This window comes from Brassica oleracea, chromosome C8 (genome assembly GCF_000695525.1).
Source record: "Brassica oleracea var. oleracea cultivar TO1000 chromosome C8, BOL, whole genome shotgun sequence".
NCBI classification, from domain to species: domain Eukaryota; kingdom Viridiplantae; phylum Streptophyta; class Magnoliopsida; order Brassicales; family Brassicaceae; genus Brassica; species Brassica oleracea.
Genome location: NC_027755.1, coordinates 32,767,224 through 32,781,932, shown reverse-complemented (window position 1 = coordinate 32,781,932; position 14,709 = coordinate 32,767,224). Strand labels below are relative to the sequence as shown.

Below are 14,709 nucleotides of genomic sequence, written 5' to 3'. Positions count from 1 at the left end.
GTAAGAAACAATCAACACACAATTCTCTTTATATTATTATTTATATTGTGCTTAACATTAATAATCAAAAATATTTCATATTCTGTGTTCGTCTATTTATTTCCCTTACTTATCAACTAATTTTACAAAAACCTTTTTTTACACCTTAAAAGAAACCACAACAACCCAAACAATCAAAACACCAAAAACTAGAATTCCAAAAAAGACGAATCATTAATGATTACCTCTCTTTTTTGTCTAATCTTAGAAGTAAACTTCAAAACAAAATACCAATCCAATCACTTCAACTAAAACTCAACGACACATACATCGAGTCAGCTAAACAAATACAAACTACACAGCCAGCTATTTAACAATTTTCAAACTTATTTTCGCAACGAAGAAGACGAAGACGACAACCAAAATCAGTAAAATTACCTAAACAAAAAAACAAAGTAAATTACGAACTCTGATAAATACTGCTAACAATGATTTTTGTTTACATATTACCCGTCAAATAAAAGATAAACAAACACATCTACACTAGGAGACACAAGAGACAATCCTGACAGACACAAAGGCAGCAACAACATCTCCACCTGCTCCCTACTCTTGTCTTATAAAATATCTTACACACCCAATATCAACATGCCAATGCTATTGTCTTCTTATGAGAAATGCATAAATTCGTTTTAAACCCATTAAGACCCAAATACTCAGAACTGTCACTCATTTTATAGTTATTTCTACAAGTCTTCATGTATTTGTTTTAAATGTCCGGTAAGAGGTGTTACAAAAAAAAAAAAAAAAAAATGTCCGGTAAGAGCAACAAGTTTAAAAATAAAATAAAAACATATAACAAACATAATAAGGATAATAAGGATAATAAAAATTATTACTTACACAACTAAACTAGAGAAAAAATATCTAGAAACAAAAGGTACTCTCAACAACTTTAATATAATTTATGTACTCTCAACAGTACAAGAAACAAATTAAAAAGACAAACAAACAATAAGCCTCAGTGACATAGCAAACAACACCATGAACTATATCAATTACATTATTAACACAATTTAGTCATTCATAAGTAGAGAACAATGCATACACAGTTCATCAACACAACTCTAACCCTATGACAATTAAAAAACTTGAAAAATAACTCAAAACGCAAAATTCACAACTACAATAACCCTAGCAAGTATTGAGATGAAACAAAAACTCTGTCAACAACTCCGCGCTTGCGCGGAGGCAATGCCCCTAGTAATAATAATAAAAACGTTTCCCGCGGTTATTCGTGGCGTGTGTAATTAAAAAAGAGAAATTCCCTTTTACATGGCCTTAGTTTTTTTTTTTTTTTTTGATCAAACACATGGCCTTAGTTTTTTTTCAAAAATAGATCTTAAGAAAGAAAATGACCAAAATAAATTTTATTAAAGGGTAAATATACATTTATACCCAAAGGTTAACTAATCTAAACTCAGGATTTAGAGTTAAACGATAGGGTTTTGGGGATATGGTTTCGAATTTTAAAAAATAAAAATAAAAATTTTCAAAACAAAAATGTGTTGTTTCGATCATTTTATTTTTTTAATGTTATTTTGGTGACAAAAACTTAAAAATGTCTATTCGAGAGAATTGCCCATTAAAAAAATCAAATAAATAGTATGTTTTGAAAATAAGGCTCTCTGATAGTATATAAATTAATTCGAGTATTTTACTACTAGTGACAATTTTAAAAAGATGTTACAATTTCTTAAGTATTTGAGAATGTTTTCTCCATTGCCAGGCATAGTTTATGATATTATTTGTAGAATTAATTGGATGTATTTGTAGAATTAATTGGATGTATCGATGAATAACATTTTTTATGAATGCTTTACAAATTGATAATTAGTATCTTTTTTGCTTTTTGCAAAATCCACTTGGACATATAGTCATGTACATTAGTCTTTATAAAGAAAGTATTGCAGCTACCAAACAAAGTTGACATAAGTTATTATTCTGAGATGATAGAGTAGACAACAAAAATGACTTGTCCACTGGTAGCTAGGGAAGAGATAAGACTTCCACGGATGTAATGTGTAATGTGGCCGGTTAAGTTATCTCCACGTGAAGTTAGTAGCTGCTGTGAGCCGCTGAGGATAAAAGCATCTCTCATAATTGGGGATTGGGGTTCAGCAGGACCCATATCTTTACGGATGATTTTACAATCGTTAATTATATTTGTTTTATGAAAAAAATTAGTTTGATATGAATTGTATTTATAAGATTTATGCATAATGGTTTTATTTATACTATGGTAGAGATTGTGTGTAAAAATAATTTCTGTTATTTCGCATAATTCATTATCTCTAAAATTTATAAAAGGGATAATTTGCAAAATACCCTATTTAAGATTTGAAATTTAATAATTGCATTTTCTATTTTAACTTTTGAAAAATACACTTCCTTAATTATGAATTGACCTTTTTACCCGAGATATAATTCGAAATTAATATATAAATAGAAATTAATAAAATAATATCATTAAAATTAGATAAATATGTGTGTTGAGATAAATATGTTATTTTACCATTTAAATTTTACAATAACAAAGATAAACATGTGAATTATGACTTGTTTTGACTTTATCATAGGGCTGTTCAATATGGTAAAACCGAACCGTACCAAACCGAACCGAACCGAAATAGACAATATAGTTTGGTTTTGGTATATACAATATAAACCGAATGGATATAATTTTATAAAAACCGTAGGATTTGGATATGATTTGGTATATAACCGATTAAACCGAATAAACCGAACAAAACCGATTAAAAGTAGAAACATGTAAATATGTATCTATTTTATAACAATACATGAAAATCTATTTGTTACATAAGTTAAATTTGTGTTAATAACTATTACCATAATTTTATAGTAATAAAGAACCAAGATTATAAATTTGATGGACAATAATTAATGAAAAATTTTCACAACTTTTTTTCTTATATGTAAACAAACAAAATTTCGTGTTCGATTGAAAAAGCATGACTTTAATGAACACTAAATATGGAAGAGTGGAAAAACTTTTCTTTCATGTTTCTGTTTTGTTTCATATTTTTATTTTCAAAATTTGAAGCTTTGATTTTAGTTATAGATTTGATTATTTTATTTGATGGTAGAAGCATTTTTACTTTTTTGTTCATTTATTTGAACATGTAATATATTTTTAATAAATGACTGTGTTGACAATATGACTATAAAATTCATATAATATGATCTCAAACTAAATAATTATGTTTTTTGGTATAAAACCGAATAAACCGAAAACCGACGGTATATAAACCGAACCGAACCGAAGTATATATGGATTTAGAATGGTAGTTATATTTTACTAACCGAAATACCGAAAACCGAAAAAAACCGAACCTAAACCGAACCGATATCCGGATTGAACACCCCTACTTTATCATGATGTTTATACAGATTTTTCTTTATTTTATTTTCTTCAACTTACATAAACAAGTCATGTTGTTAAAAAAGAAAAGCAAGTCACGTTTGTCTCTACAAAATTTGCATCTTCTCTATTGGAGCCAAGTAAGTTCTAGCTAATATGATGTATTCGGATATGTGTTTTTTCTTTTGATTTTGAATATGAAAAAGAATTGCACTGATTATTATTCATCGGTTTGTTCTTTTTTTCACGTGCCATGAAAATCCAATAAATCTGTTTAAGCCAATGATTTGATTCGTGTATCTTAGAAATTTTTTAATTTATGTTGTTTATATAGAGATGGAGTACAAGATTCAAAAAAGAAGTAATGGAAAAAAAAGGCAGAGGAAGAACAAACACATACCAACAGTTTAAAATCACAGAAAACATATGGTGTTGCTTGCATTGAAGTCTTATCGAAAGATTACTTTCATGTGTATATGAAAGAGTCGGAAGAAATTCTGAACAGTGGATTCACAAATAATTTCCTATCTCTAATGATTTTCTTTTAAAATAATTTTTTTAAAAATTGTTTAATTGGAATTGATAACTATTAAGATTGAGCAATTTGATAAATTTATATATAGATAAGCGTATTTTTCAAAAAGATTAAACAAATGTGTAATTTTCAAATTATATTCTTATTGAAGTGCATTTATCCAAATTTTCCTTTTATAAAATCCAAACTTTCTGATGTCAGACTACAATACTAAAAAGTTTCCACAATAAAGAACGTTCTGTAGTATTTTGTTTGCTAGTTTTGGTAAAAGTTTGCGGGCGCCGCAGGGCCGACTCTTTGTTTTGGTCCATTCGCTGAAATTGCATTTTGATTACAAAAGCCTTAGCCTAATCCACACGCTTCTCTCGTTAATTATGATTACAATACTGAACCGACTTAAATAATCTTTAGGACGTGATCATAACGATCACCTCCTCTTAATCCACCTCACCAACAACGACCCCGCACAACCGTCATTCTCATTTGGTTGGTGAAATAGTTTTTACCACCGTAAATAAATCAAGCTCAGATCTCTTTGCCTCGCTCAAGTAAACAACATTCGACCGAACTATTTACTTATTGCATTTACAAAATTATATAAAAGAAAGAAAATAAACAATGACAAAAAAAACTGCAGCTTTGTTCTCAAAAACAAATCTTACGGTCTTCTCTTGTTCTTCCCTCTCTAGTAGTCAAATAATAAACGAGGTTTAAGGTAGTGATTGATGATAATGATGAGTAGCTCATCACATTCGCATACATTAACTTAAAGAGAAATTAATCGTCTTCCTCACACTTGTTCAATGCCACTATGTTCATTTTTGAGGATGTTGAACTTGCAGAGAGGACAAGTCGCGTTGATCCTTAGCCATTTGTCTACACATACACTGTGGAAGTGGTGTCTACAAGGAAGCTCCCTAAGCTCTGCTCCATCTTCGTAAGCACACAGACAAATGCTACATTCCTGCAAAATATCGATTTTTGCTCAAATGATTTTTTGCTCAAATCATTTCAGTCTCTCTCTCTCTCTCTCTATATATCCAAAACGAGCTTTTGATTTTGGTTGTTACTTACAGCATCATCGCTAGATATCACACGTTCGGTTTGAGAATCAACACCTAACTCAGTCATTATCCCTCCTTGAGTTTCCTGGACTTCGCCATTCACTTTCTCAGAATCCTTTACTGTAAGGAACTTAAACTTCGAAAGTCTCTCTATCTCTTCATCAGGCGCGCCTTCCTAAAATGTTAATAACAACAATGAAAAAAATTCAAAACCAAAACTGAGTTTACAAGTAGCTTTTGCTTATTACAATGCTTTCTCTTACCTGATCTGCTAATGCGTATAAGATGGCGATGATGCAAGGCAAGCAACAGCAAACAGCAATACCGATTAGACTAGCAACCGCAACGCAAATGACAACAAAGATCACATCAAAAGCAAGGAACGCAACACACAACCTGCAAAGTTACCAAAAAGTAAGCATTTTTTTATCAAAAGAAACAATCTTTTGAGAAAAGCATAAGCAAAGATTTGTTGTTTTAAGACTACAAACCAGTAGAGACGAGGCGAAGACTGAGCAAGTGCCTCCGTATCACCAGTGACCCAGTAAAACCCAATGATCCACCACACAAAAGAGAACATCGTGTTTGCTGACTCAATGTGCTTGGCGAAACTGAAAAACAGAGTAAAGAGCAATGAAACAGAGTAAACAGAGTAAAGAGTACAAAACAGAGTAAAGATTGAAACTTTACCTAGCTCGATGATCATCATCACCGTCGTCAACGCCATAACCATCAGATTCGTCTTCGCTTCCGCTGAAAGACCCGTGATTTTCAGACCCTTCTTCACTCTGAGGATTAGCTTGTCGTCTTCGTCGTCTATACTCAGCGATCACACAACCAACGTGAAACAAACACTGGAGACTATACCCAGCAATCCACAGCCTCAGAGGAACCTCAGGATGCTCTTCAGGACTAAACCCTAGAATCGCAATCGACACAATCACAAACGCAAAGTTCCAGAGTATATCGAGGGCTATGATGGGCTTCGAGTAGGCCCATTGGCTCTGCCTCTCCTCGAGCTGCTCAGCCGCCACCTCGCGGACTCTAACGGAAGGCTCGCGGAGCATCATCCGACGGTTGCTAGCGCGGCGGAGGAGCCTCGACGCTGCGCCTCGGAGGGGCTGGGAGGGGCGAGGGATGTTGCGCCTGTTGCGGTTTAGAAGCGGCGAAGCGTCCATCGCCGGAGAAGAGGAGGCTGGGATGGGGATCGGTGGATTCATCTGACAAGGTTGGATCTTGGGTAAACGGGTCGATCGGGATTGGTTCGAATCGAGATGGGTCGGGTTTGGAATCGCTGGAGATCTGCCGACTATCGGGGGATGATTCTAGGTTTTTTTTGAGGATTGGACTATTCTCGAAAAAGTTGAAAACGATAAGAGAATGTCTCTCTTCACGTTCGTTCAACGAATGTTCCATTTTTTATTTTTATTTTAATTTATAACTTAATTATTAATTTTGCTAAGGAATCAGCCAGCACATTACTCAACCGAGGTACATATGAAAAGGAAACAACATCAAAAGAGGAACTAAATTGATAGATATCGAATAAAATGCCGAATAAAGCTGGAACTGAGCCTCTTTCCTTCAGTAGGTTGACGAGGGACAGCGAGTCAGACCGAATCATAAAGGATTTAACATTCGACGAGGCAGCATACATAACTGCCGAACGGATGGCGAGGGCCTCAGCCATTAACGCCGATGAAACAAAGTTGTGAGACTCGCAAATAGGGGCCAGTGACGGGCACGGGCTCCATCCTGAGAAGATACCCCCAATACCACAATTTCTGGATAGTGCGTCCCATGCTGCATCCACGTTGCATATCACAGTGCGCGATCCTGCTTCCAACACTGCAGTAGTGCGAGGCTGACCTCGGCATACAGGAACTTGCGTGGTGGTTTGGAGTATATGGGATTGTGCCAATTGCCATTCTCTAGCATCAGATATGGACTTTAAGATGATTTCCATACCGGAAAATGCTCTGTTTTCGAAACAGAGCTTGTTTCTTGCCTTCCATAGATTCCATAGTATCCATGGCCACAGCGGAACTGATACACCCGTGGGGGGGAAGAACGGTGAGTTGATTTGCACTGGCTATGAAGGAGGCCATCGAAGTAAAGGAGGTGGGTCTGTTTACCAGAGGCGCTAAACTCCAAACCTGTTCCGCAACTTTGCAATGCAGGAAAACATGGAGATCGTCCTCCCCCATATCACATGACTTACAGCTGAAGGCTGGTACTCCTCTAGTAGCTAAGTTGGAGCTGACTGGAATGGCCTTCTTCACCACTTTCCACAAAAAATCCTTTATTTTTGGCGACGTTTTGATGTTCCAGATGTTTTTTAACCAGTTAAATTTTGATGTAGAAGAAGCGTCCTCTCGCTCAGTTGTCATCCCTATGCCATATCCTGTTTTAGAAGTGTAGATACCAGACTTATCGGGGAGCCATGCCAGGTTGTCTATCGACGGAGCTGAACTTGTCACCAAGCTGCGTATACTGTCCTCATACTGAGGGAGGTATTGTCTTATCTTGTCCCTATCCCACTCGTTAGAAATAGGGCAGAGTAGATCGCTAACTCGAAGCTCCGTATCTCTCTGGTTTGCTGGTCCAACTGGTATGACAGGTTTCTCACAAGACAACCATGGGTCTTGCCATACCCTGATCTTATCTCCACTGCCTACTATCCATCCCAGTCCTTTCTTCAGTATTTCCCTGCCAGCGAGAATGCTTCGCCACCCATGAGACATATTGGACGGTGCCTTGCATTCCAAGAAAGTCGAGTTCTTTGCATATTTTCCAACAAGACTTGAGCAATCAGCGATGCCGGGTTGTGCAGAATGCGCCACCCCACCTTTGCCAGGAGAGCGTAGTTAAAAGTTGCAATGTCCCTAAAACCCCGCCCTCCCGCATATTTTGGGAGCGTGAGGGTTTCCCACGCTACCCAGCACATCTTTGTCTTCTCGGGGTTGGCATCCCACCAGAATCTGGTTAGGAGCGACTGGATTTGTTTACAAAGTGATTGCGGGATCTTAAAACAAGACATGGTATAGGCTGGCATAGCTGTTAGTATTGATTTCAGCAAGATTTGCTTTCCGGCTCCAGATAGAAATCGGGTAGACCAGCTGAGGACTTTCTGTCGGATCCTATCCAGTATAGACGCAAAAATGTCCCTCTTCTTCCTTCCGAAATGCTCGGGGAGACCAAGATATTTACCCATACCACCTTCTGCATAGATAGATAATATTGCTTTCACCCTGGTATTGACCTCAGCCGGTGTCTTTGCAGAAAAGGTGATGGCGGATTTTGAGAAGTTAATATACTGTCCCGAAAGGTCTTCATATGATTGGAGTATGGAGAGAAGGGTAGTAACGCATGAGGGGCTGGACCGTACAAAGAACATTGTGTCATCAGCAAAGAGCAAGTGGTTTATAGCTGGGCAACCTCGTGCCACACGAATACCCGGGAGAGATCCGTCTTGTTGCGCCTTCTCACACATAGTCGATAAGGTTTCTGTGCAAAGTATAAAGAGGTAAGGGGAGAGCGGATCTCCCTGCCGTATACCACGGGAAGGTTTCACCAAGCCTCTTGGTGATCCATTGATGAGAAACGAATACAAAACTGATTCCACGCAGCTCATAACCCAAGATATCCGCATCTGATCAAAACCCATATGCTGGAGAACTGCCCGGAGAAATCCCCATTCAATCCTATCATAAGCCTTGCTCATGTCGGTCTTGACCGCCATTGAACAGCGCTTCTTGGCCTCCGAGGTTCTCAGGTAATGGAGGGTTTCATGGGTGATCAAGACATTATCACCTATTGCTCGGCCTGACACGAATGCTGACTGAGACTTGGCGATGAGCATAGGCAATAACGGTTTCAAGCGTCTAGTGAGGATCTTTGCCACTATCTTGTAGTCCGTGTTGCACAAAGCTATAGGACGATAATCTGCTACTTTCCTAGCACCCGTGGTCTTCGGTATTAGTCGCACATGCGTCTCATTTTGCTGCAGTTGTAGAACGCCAGTGAGGAAGAATTGTCGAATATCCTTGCAGACGTCAGGCCCTATGATGTGCCAGTAGGAATGGTAGAACTTTGCAGAAAAGCCATCTGGGCCTGGAGCCTTCCCGCTATTTATTAATAATACCGCTGCCTGGATTTCCGAATCACTTGGTATGCTAGTCAGATGCTGGTTCATCTCTAGTGTGACCTTACATGAGATGATGCTAGCCAGCCTACTGAAGTCATTATTGCCATTGGAGCTGAAAATATTGTTGAAATGGCCCGAGATCACCGTGCATATCTGGTCCTCTTCAAAAACTTTTGTACCATCTTCAGTTTCCATTACCGACATGGAATTGATCAACCGTCTTTGTTTTGTAGCAGCATGAAAGAAGCCTGTATTCATATCCCCTTCTTTAAGCCATTGAATCCTGCTTCGCTGCAGCCAGAATAACTTTTCCTCCTTGTATGCTTCCACCAGACCCTTAGTGAGTCTGTCGATGGCTTCTTGGTCATGTGAGCTCACCGACAGAGCAGCTTCCAAAGCTGTTTGATGTTGAAGGATGAGCTGGTTGTTCTTTATATTCTGCTCCTTAGCCCATTGGATGATCTTCCTTCTACATGCATTTAGTTTCGTTATGACCGAATCAAGGGGATAGTGGTTCCATGCTTCCTGAACGATATCCTCTATCTCTGGCTTCTCTGTGAGAGTTCTATTAAATCAAAACATTCCACGCTTTTGGACTTCAGATTTGTTAAAGTAGGTGATTAAAGGGCGATGATCAGACCCTTCAAAGCGTAAGTAGCAACATCTACCCATGGGGAATATCTCATTCCAAGCACAGTTAACCATAGAGCGATCGAGTCTCGATCTTACATAATGTGAATGTCTGGTTCCTCGCCACGACAAGTGGTTACCAAAATGATTAAGGTCCCATAATCCATTCTTTGAAACAAAAGATCTGAAAGAAATAAAAGATCCTTCCCATCGTATAGGGCCTCCAACCTTTTCTGCATTGCTCAATATCTCATTGTAATCTCCCGATATAAGCCAAGGTGCATCTCGATCTCGTCCTACTGTCGAGAGCTTTTGCCAGAACTCTGCACGATTTTCCACTGCTGGTGCGCCATAGATGTAAGAAATGAAGGATGAGATACCCTTATATTGTACCTTAGTATCAATAAGGTTCGGGTTCGCTTCCAGGATAGTCACCTCAACTCCTTTTTTCCAAAGCAGAGATAGCCCGCCACTGAGTCCCACCGGTGGAACCGAGTAATAGTGAGGATACTGAAGAGACTATAGTTCTTTCTTGATATATTCCTCATCATGCTTAGTCTCCATGAGAAACATAATATCAGGAGAAATATCTCGGTATATCTCCTTCACTCGACGAATTTTCAGGTCGCTTCCCAATCCCTGACAATTCCAGCTCATAAGAGCTAAGGAAGAGGAGGAGGAGGGGGATGAAAATCCTCCCTCCCTGTCTTATTCCTCGTCTGTGATCTTGTAGTGGTGCTCCTTGGGATTGCACTGGTACTGGCCTTATTACAAGGTAAGTTAGAGTCCTTTTCATTGCCTCTTTTCTTGCGGGGAGGGATAAGTGATCTTGACGCTGTAGTTTTCCCTAAGTTTCAGGGCTTTTAGAGTTTTTAATGGGCTTCTAGCCACCCTCCTCTGTACCTTTGTTACTCTGCGTTTGCCTTCAGCCTTGTTCTGAGATGGTGGTATCGTAATCCTTACTTCCCCACTATGAGCTGAAGGTTCTTGCAACCTAAGAGAGGCTGGGGCGCGGGGGGCGACTGATGGTCCTTCCTTCCCACTCTTTAGTCTCCGGTGGTCTAAGGGGGAGATTGTATCAGGTTGTGATGACATTTCTTTCCTCTTACCAGAGTTTGATCGTTGCGAAAGGCTCAAAGGCAGAGTATCTCTGAGGTCAGGCTCAGTGATTCTTTCAAGGGTGGATCTTCTCTCCCTCGACGTAGTCAGAGTTCTTTCAGAGCTAAGCTCCTGCGGGAACTCTAGTCTCTCCCGGAGCTGGCGAGATGGGGGAGTACGAGAGTTGTGAGAGCCCGCATCTATTGAGGTATTAGCACCTAGAGGATCAACCATAAGGTCGTTAGATGCCAGAGACTTGTTGTTGCTAACCAGTTTCCCACTAGACAGTTCCCTCCTACAGTTATCAGTCTGAGATGGGGGGTGGTCTCTGGGACTTTGTCGACGATGCCTCTCGTACCCACTAGTGGTATTTCTATCCTTTGCCACGTAGTGTCTGTTTTGTGATCTCCTTGGCGACCCACCAGCGTAGCTCTGATTATGGGAGAGTGATTGTCGCTCTCTATCTTCAGTTGAAGATCTGTACTGTCGAGCATTAGGCTGGTGGCGGGTGTACCCTCGTCGATCGTCGTGGCGCTTCTTCTCTACTTCAATACGTTGGAACGCAATTCTCTTCGTAATACCTAGCTTCCTTTCCTTAGGGGGAGGAAGGTATCTTGGTTTTGATGGACAGTCCATCTCCTCATGGAAGAGGGAGAAGCATACGAAGCAGTGTTTTTCGATTTTAAGATATTCAAACTCGACGGTAATGATATCCTCTGAGGGAAGTCGAATCTCTAGATTCATGGTTAGAGGGAGTAGACCATTCATGTCAACCCTAACTCGGGCATCATCCGCCTTCCTGTCTGCGACATATCCGAGTTCCTTGCCTATAGCATTCATCGTGTCGTCATTCCAGAAGTGAAGCGGTAGGTCATGGACTCTGAGCCAAAAGGAAATGTTGGAAGGGAAGGAGTCTGACAGTACCGGTTCCCATCGCTGGAGTATTAGCATCCACTTCTTATAATGGTAAGGGCCTTTAGACAGTACCGCCTGAAGGTCTGCTTCAGACTCAAACCGGAATTGAAACTTCTCCGGTCCTAGATCTCTTCCAACCACCCGACCTTCCAGGTTCCATACCTGAGGTAGGAAGTCAACTACCGCTCTAGGTCTTTGCAGCGTTGGATTCGTGACTCTACCTAGATAGTAAGTTTGTTGGCCGCAATGAGATCAGTGTTGTTACTTGGCGGTATTCTCACCGGTGAGCGCTTTGGTTCACTAGAATCAGATGGGACCCACTTTTCTTTCTCTCTTCTTGAGAATCTTCGATCCATAACTGTAGGGTCAAAGGTAGTTGCACTTCAAACTTCCAGAGCTGTTTGATAGTAGAGAGAATCTTCGACGAGAATTTATGATGATAATAAATGTAGCGAGGTTATAACAACTCAATCTTTAAGAGAGTAGTAAAGGGAGAGGAGAACGAGCTAGGCCATTTCAAAGCCTAGTCGTGATTCCGAGGTTGAGAGATGGTAAGTTGGATTCATCGAAGAAAGATCGGCGTCGACTTCCGGTGGGCTTGCACGGCGAGGATGGTCCCTCCGACCCGGGTCGGGGGAGAGAACCCGGTGGCTTACGGGTCAGGGCGTGCTAGTGTCCAGTGGATACTTCCCAAAAAGGGAATAATTTTGAAATAGAGTGGATCGTGGACAGTAGATCTGTACCAAAAGAGGAAAGGACTGTTGTGTAACAGGGGGACTTGGTAAACGTCAACTTGGTTAAGGACCGATCTTGAATGTCGTGCCTGGGAGCTTTTTCTTTAATCACTATATATGCCAGCCCTCTCATTGCTAAATTCCTCCGGGAATGGAGTGTAGACTCTCTCTTTAATATTGAAATGAATGTGTTTGATCAAAAAAAAAACTTAATTATTAATTTATTTAGATCTCCATCAAAATCATGTGATTAGTGTTGATAAATTTGTTTGTTTAAAAAAGATTAAAAGTTTCCAATGATTTTTTGTTTTGCAGATTCTTGATTTTAAATAAGATTGATTTGCCGACAAAATATGTAGATTGGTTTACATTTTAGCACATTTTGCAACTTTATTTTATAATTTGTTTGAATTGAATTATTTGATTTGGTCCAATATTAAAGCTATTTTCAGCAAATCTCATTATTCAAACAATTATTGGATTGGATATGTAATTTTGATTTCCGATCTATAAATTCAAGGATTAAAGTTAGTGAAATGATCAAAACATAATGTTTATTTGGAATACTATCAAAACAACGGGTATTAGTCAAAAAAAAAAAACGGGTAAATCAACACATTTTACAATAACTCTAATATAAATTAATACTCATTCTGTTTTATATTAAATATTGTTGTACAGTAAATTTTTTGCTATAAAACAAATATTGTTTTAGGACTTCAATACAATTTATATTATTAATAGTTTCTTTTACCTTTATATAAACTAAAAATAAATGTAATAAAATTTTAATAGTTAAATAAAGGAAAAACTAAACACTTAACAATTTATTACTTTGCGTGAAATAATCTAAAATTACATTTGATTTGAAACAAAGAGAGTATTAGATAATTATGTTTTTGAATAATTATTGAGTTTTAGTATATATAATAACCATAAATTCATCATTTGACTGGCATAGTTATTTTTATTCTGTTTGATCCTATGGTTGAATAACAAAATAGTTAGTGATACTGAATTAGATTATAATCTGATACTGTTATATTTGAATAATACCATATTGATTTTAAAATCACGTTTACTATTTTCATTATCCCTTGCATCAGAAATCTTATACAAATATTTATGTTTATTTTTATTTTTATAACAATAGCGAGATTCCAAAGGCTTTCTAGACCCAAAAATTAATCATTACGAGGTCCGCATGATCCGCGTTTTCTTACCGCTTAAGACGCCTCAGATGGCCAAAAGAAATCGAACTCAATGCAGTACTCACAGCTGTGAGCCCATTACCCATGGACCAAATTTGACTTTAACATTATTTCCTTTCTAATTAATATGATTGTTTGTGTAATAATTTGTTTTGTAGTCTTGTATAACTCTGTAAGTTTAATATAATGCAATAAATTTAGTCCAAAAAAATCAATACGATTGCTTTCCAAATCAACTGCTTCCATTTAGTTAAATTTTTATTTTATTCTATATTTTGTTGTCATGTATATATTGTCCTATATATTATAAATTTTACTAAATGTACACGCACAATTCATATATAAATAGAGATTATATTTACATGTACTGGTCTATAAAAATGACAAAATTCACGACTCTTGCGATCTTCATCGTCTTATTTCTAGGTTTGTTTTACAATTACCACCAATGAAAAACTATTATACGTACGCACGTTTTTTTTAGATCTCATGTTCTTGAAATATCTTTTTTAGGGATGGTGGCGAAAGAGACACAAGGACAGCATATCTGTCGTCAGATTCTCTTAAACGACAACTGCGATGGACCCACGTGCTCAGCTCTGTGTGACCAGAAATTGGGTGGAACTGGCCAGTGTTACCGAACCGTTGACAAACGCTTTATTTGCCTCTGCAATTATATTTGCAAGAGTTGATTTTTTCCTGTTTTATTCTTATCTAATAGGCTATGTGAATGTTATAATAAAAACTTTAATAGTTTCTTGCAATGGTTTTCTATTCTTACATGAATGTGAGATAGCATTCGAACTGACCTGGATACTGAATATAGTTTTTTTGGGTACGTATGACGCTACTGAAATATAGTCCAAAAACAAAAGATATACGCCCGCTTTTAATTGTTTATATAATATTTCCTTAAAAATGATTGTACACAAATTAAACGTAGATTGGCTTTTT

At 38.0% G+C, this 14,709-nt stretch overlaps 1 protein-coding gene and 1 long non-coding RNA gene across 2 annotated transcripts; one reads left to right on the top strand and one right to left on the bottom strand.

Moving 5' to 3' along the window:
- Nucleotides 1–4,467: 4,467 nt before the first annotated feature.
- Nucleotides 4,468–6,414, bottom strand: LOC106307453 (E3 ubiquitin-protein ligase At1g63170). The gene is made up of 5 exons (XM_013744417.1): nucleotides 5,711–6,414; nucleotides 5,512–5,631; nucleotides 5,284–5,416; nucleotides 5,031–5,195; nucleotides 4,468–4,920 (listed from the first exon to the last, which is right to left on the bottom strand). Exons 1-5 carry the CDS (start codon nucleotides 6,238–6,240, stop codon nucleotides 4,747–4,749), a joined length of 1,122 nt encoding a protein of 373 aa, XP_013599871.1. The 5' UTR covers nucleotides 6,241–6,414; the 3' UTR covers nucleotides 4,468–4,746.
- Nucleotides 6,415–14,081: 7,667 nt separating this feature from the next.
- On the top strand, nucleotides 14,082–14,508 carry LOC106311379. Its single transcript, XR_001264005.1, has 2 exons — nucleotides 14,082–14,181; nucleotides 14,269–14,508. It is a non-coding gene; the product is annotated as an uncharacterized LOC106311379 (long non-coding RNA).
- The last annotated feature ends 201 nt before the right edge of the window (nucleotides 14,509–14,709 follow it).

Excerpts from the sequence above, each read along its gene's own strand:
- LOC106307453 (XM_013744417.1), bottom strand. The coding sequence starts at position 6,240 with ATGAATCCACCGATCCCCATCCCAGCCTCCTCTTCTCCGGCGATGGAC. Across the intron at positions 5,632-5,710 it reads GATGATGATCATCGAGCTAG|TTTCGCCAAGCACATTGAGT; the intron begins GTAAAGTTTCAA and ends TCTGTTTTTCAG. Across the intron at positions 4,921-5,030 it reads TGATATCTAGCGATGATGCT|GAATGTAGCATTTGTCTGTG; the intron begins GTAAGTAACAAC and ends GATATTTTGCAG.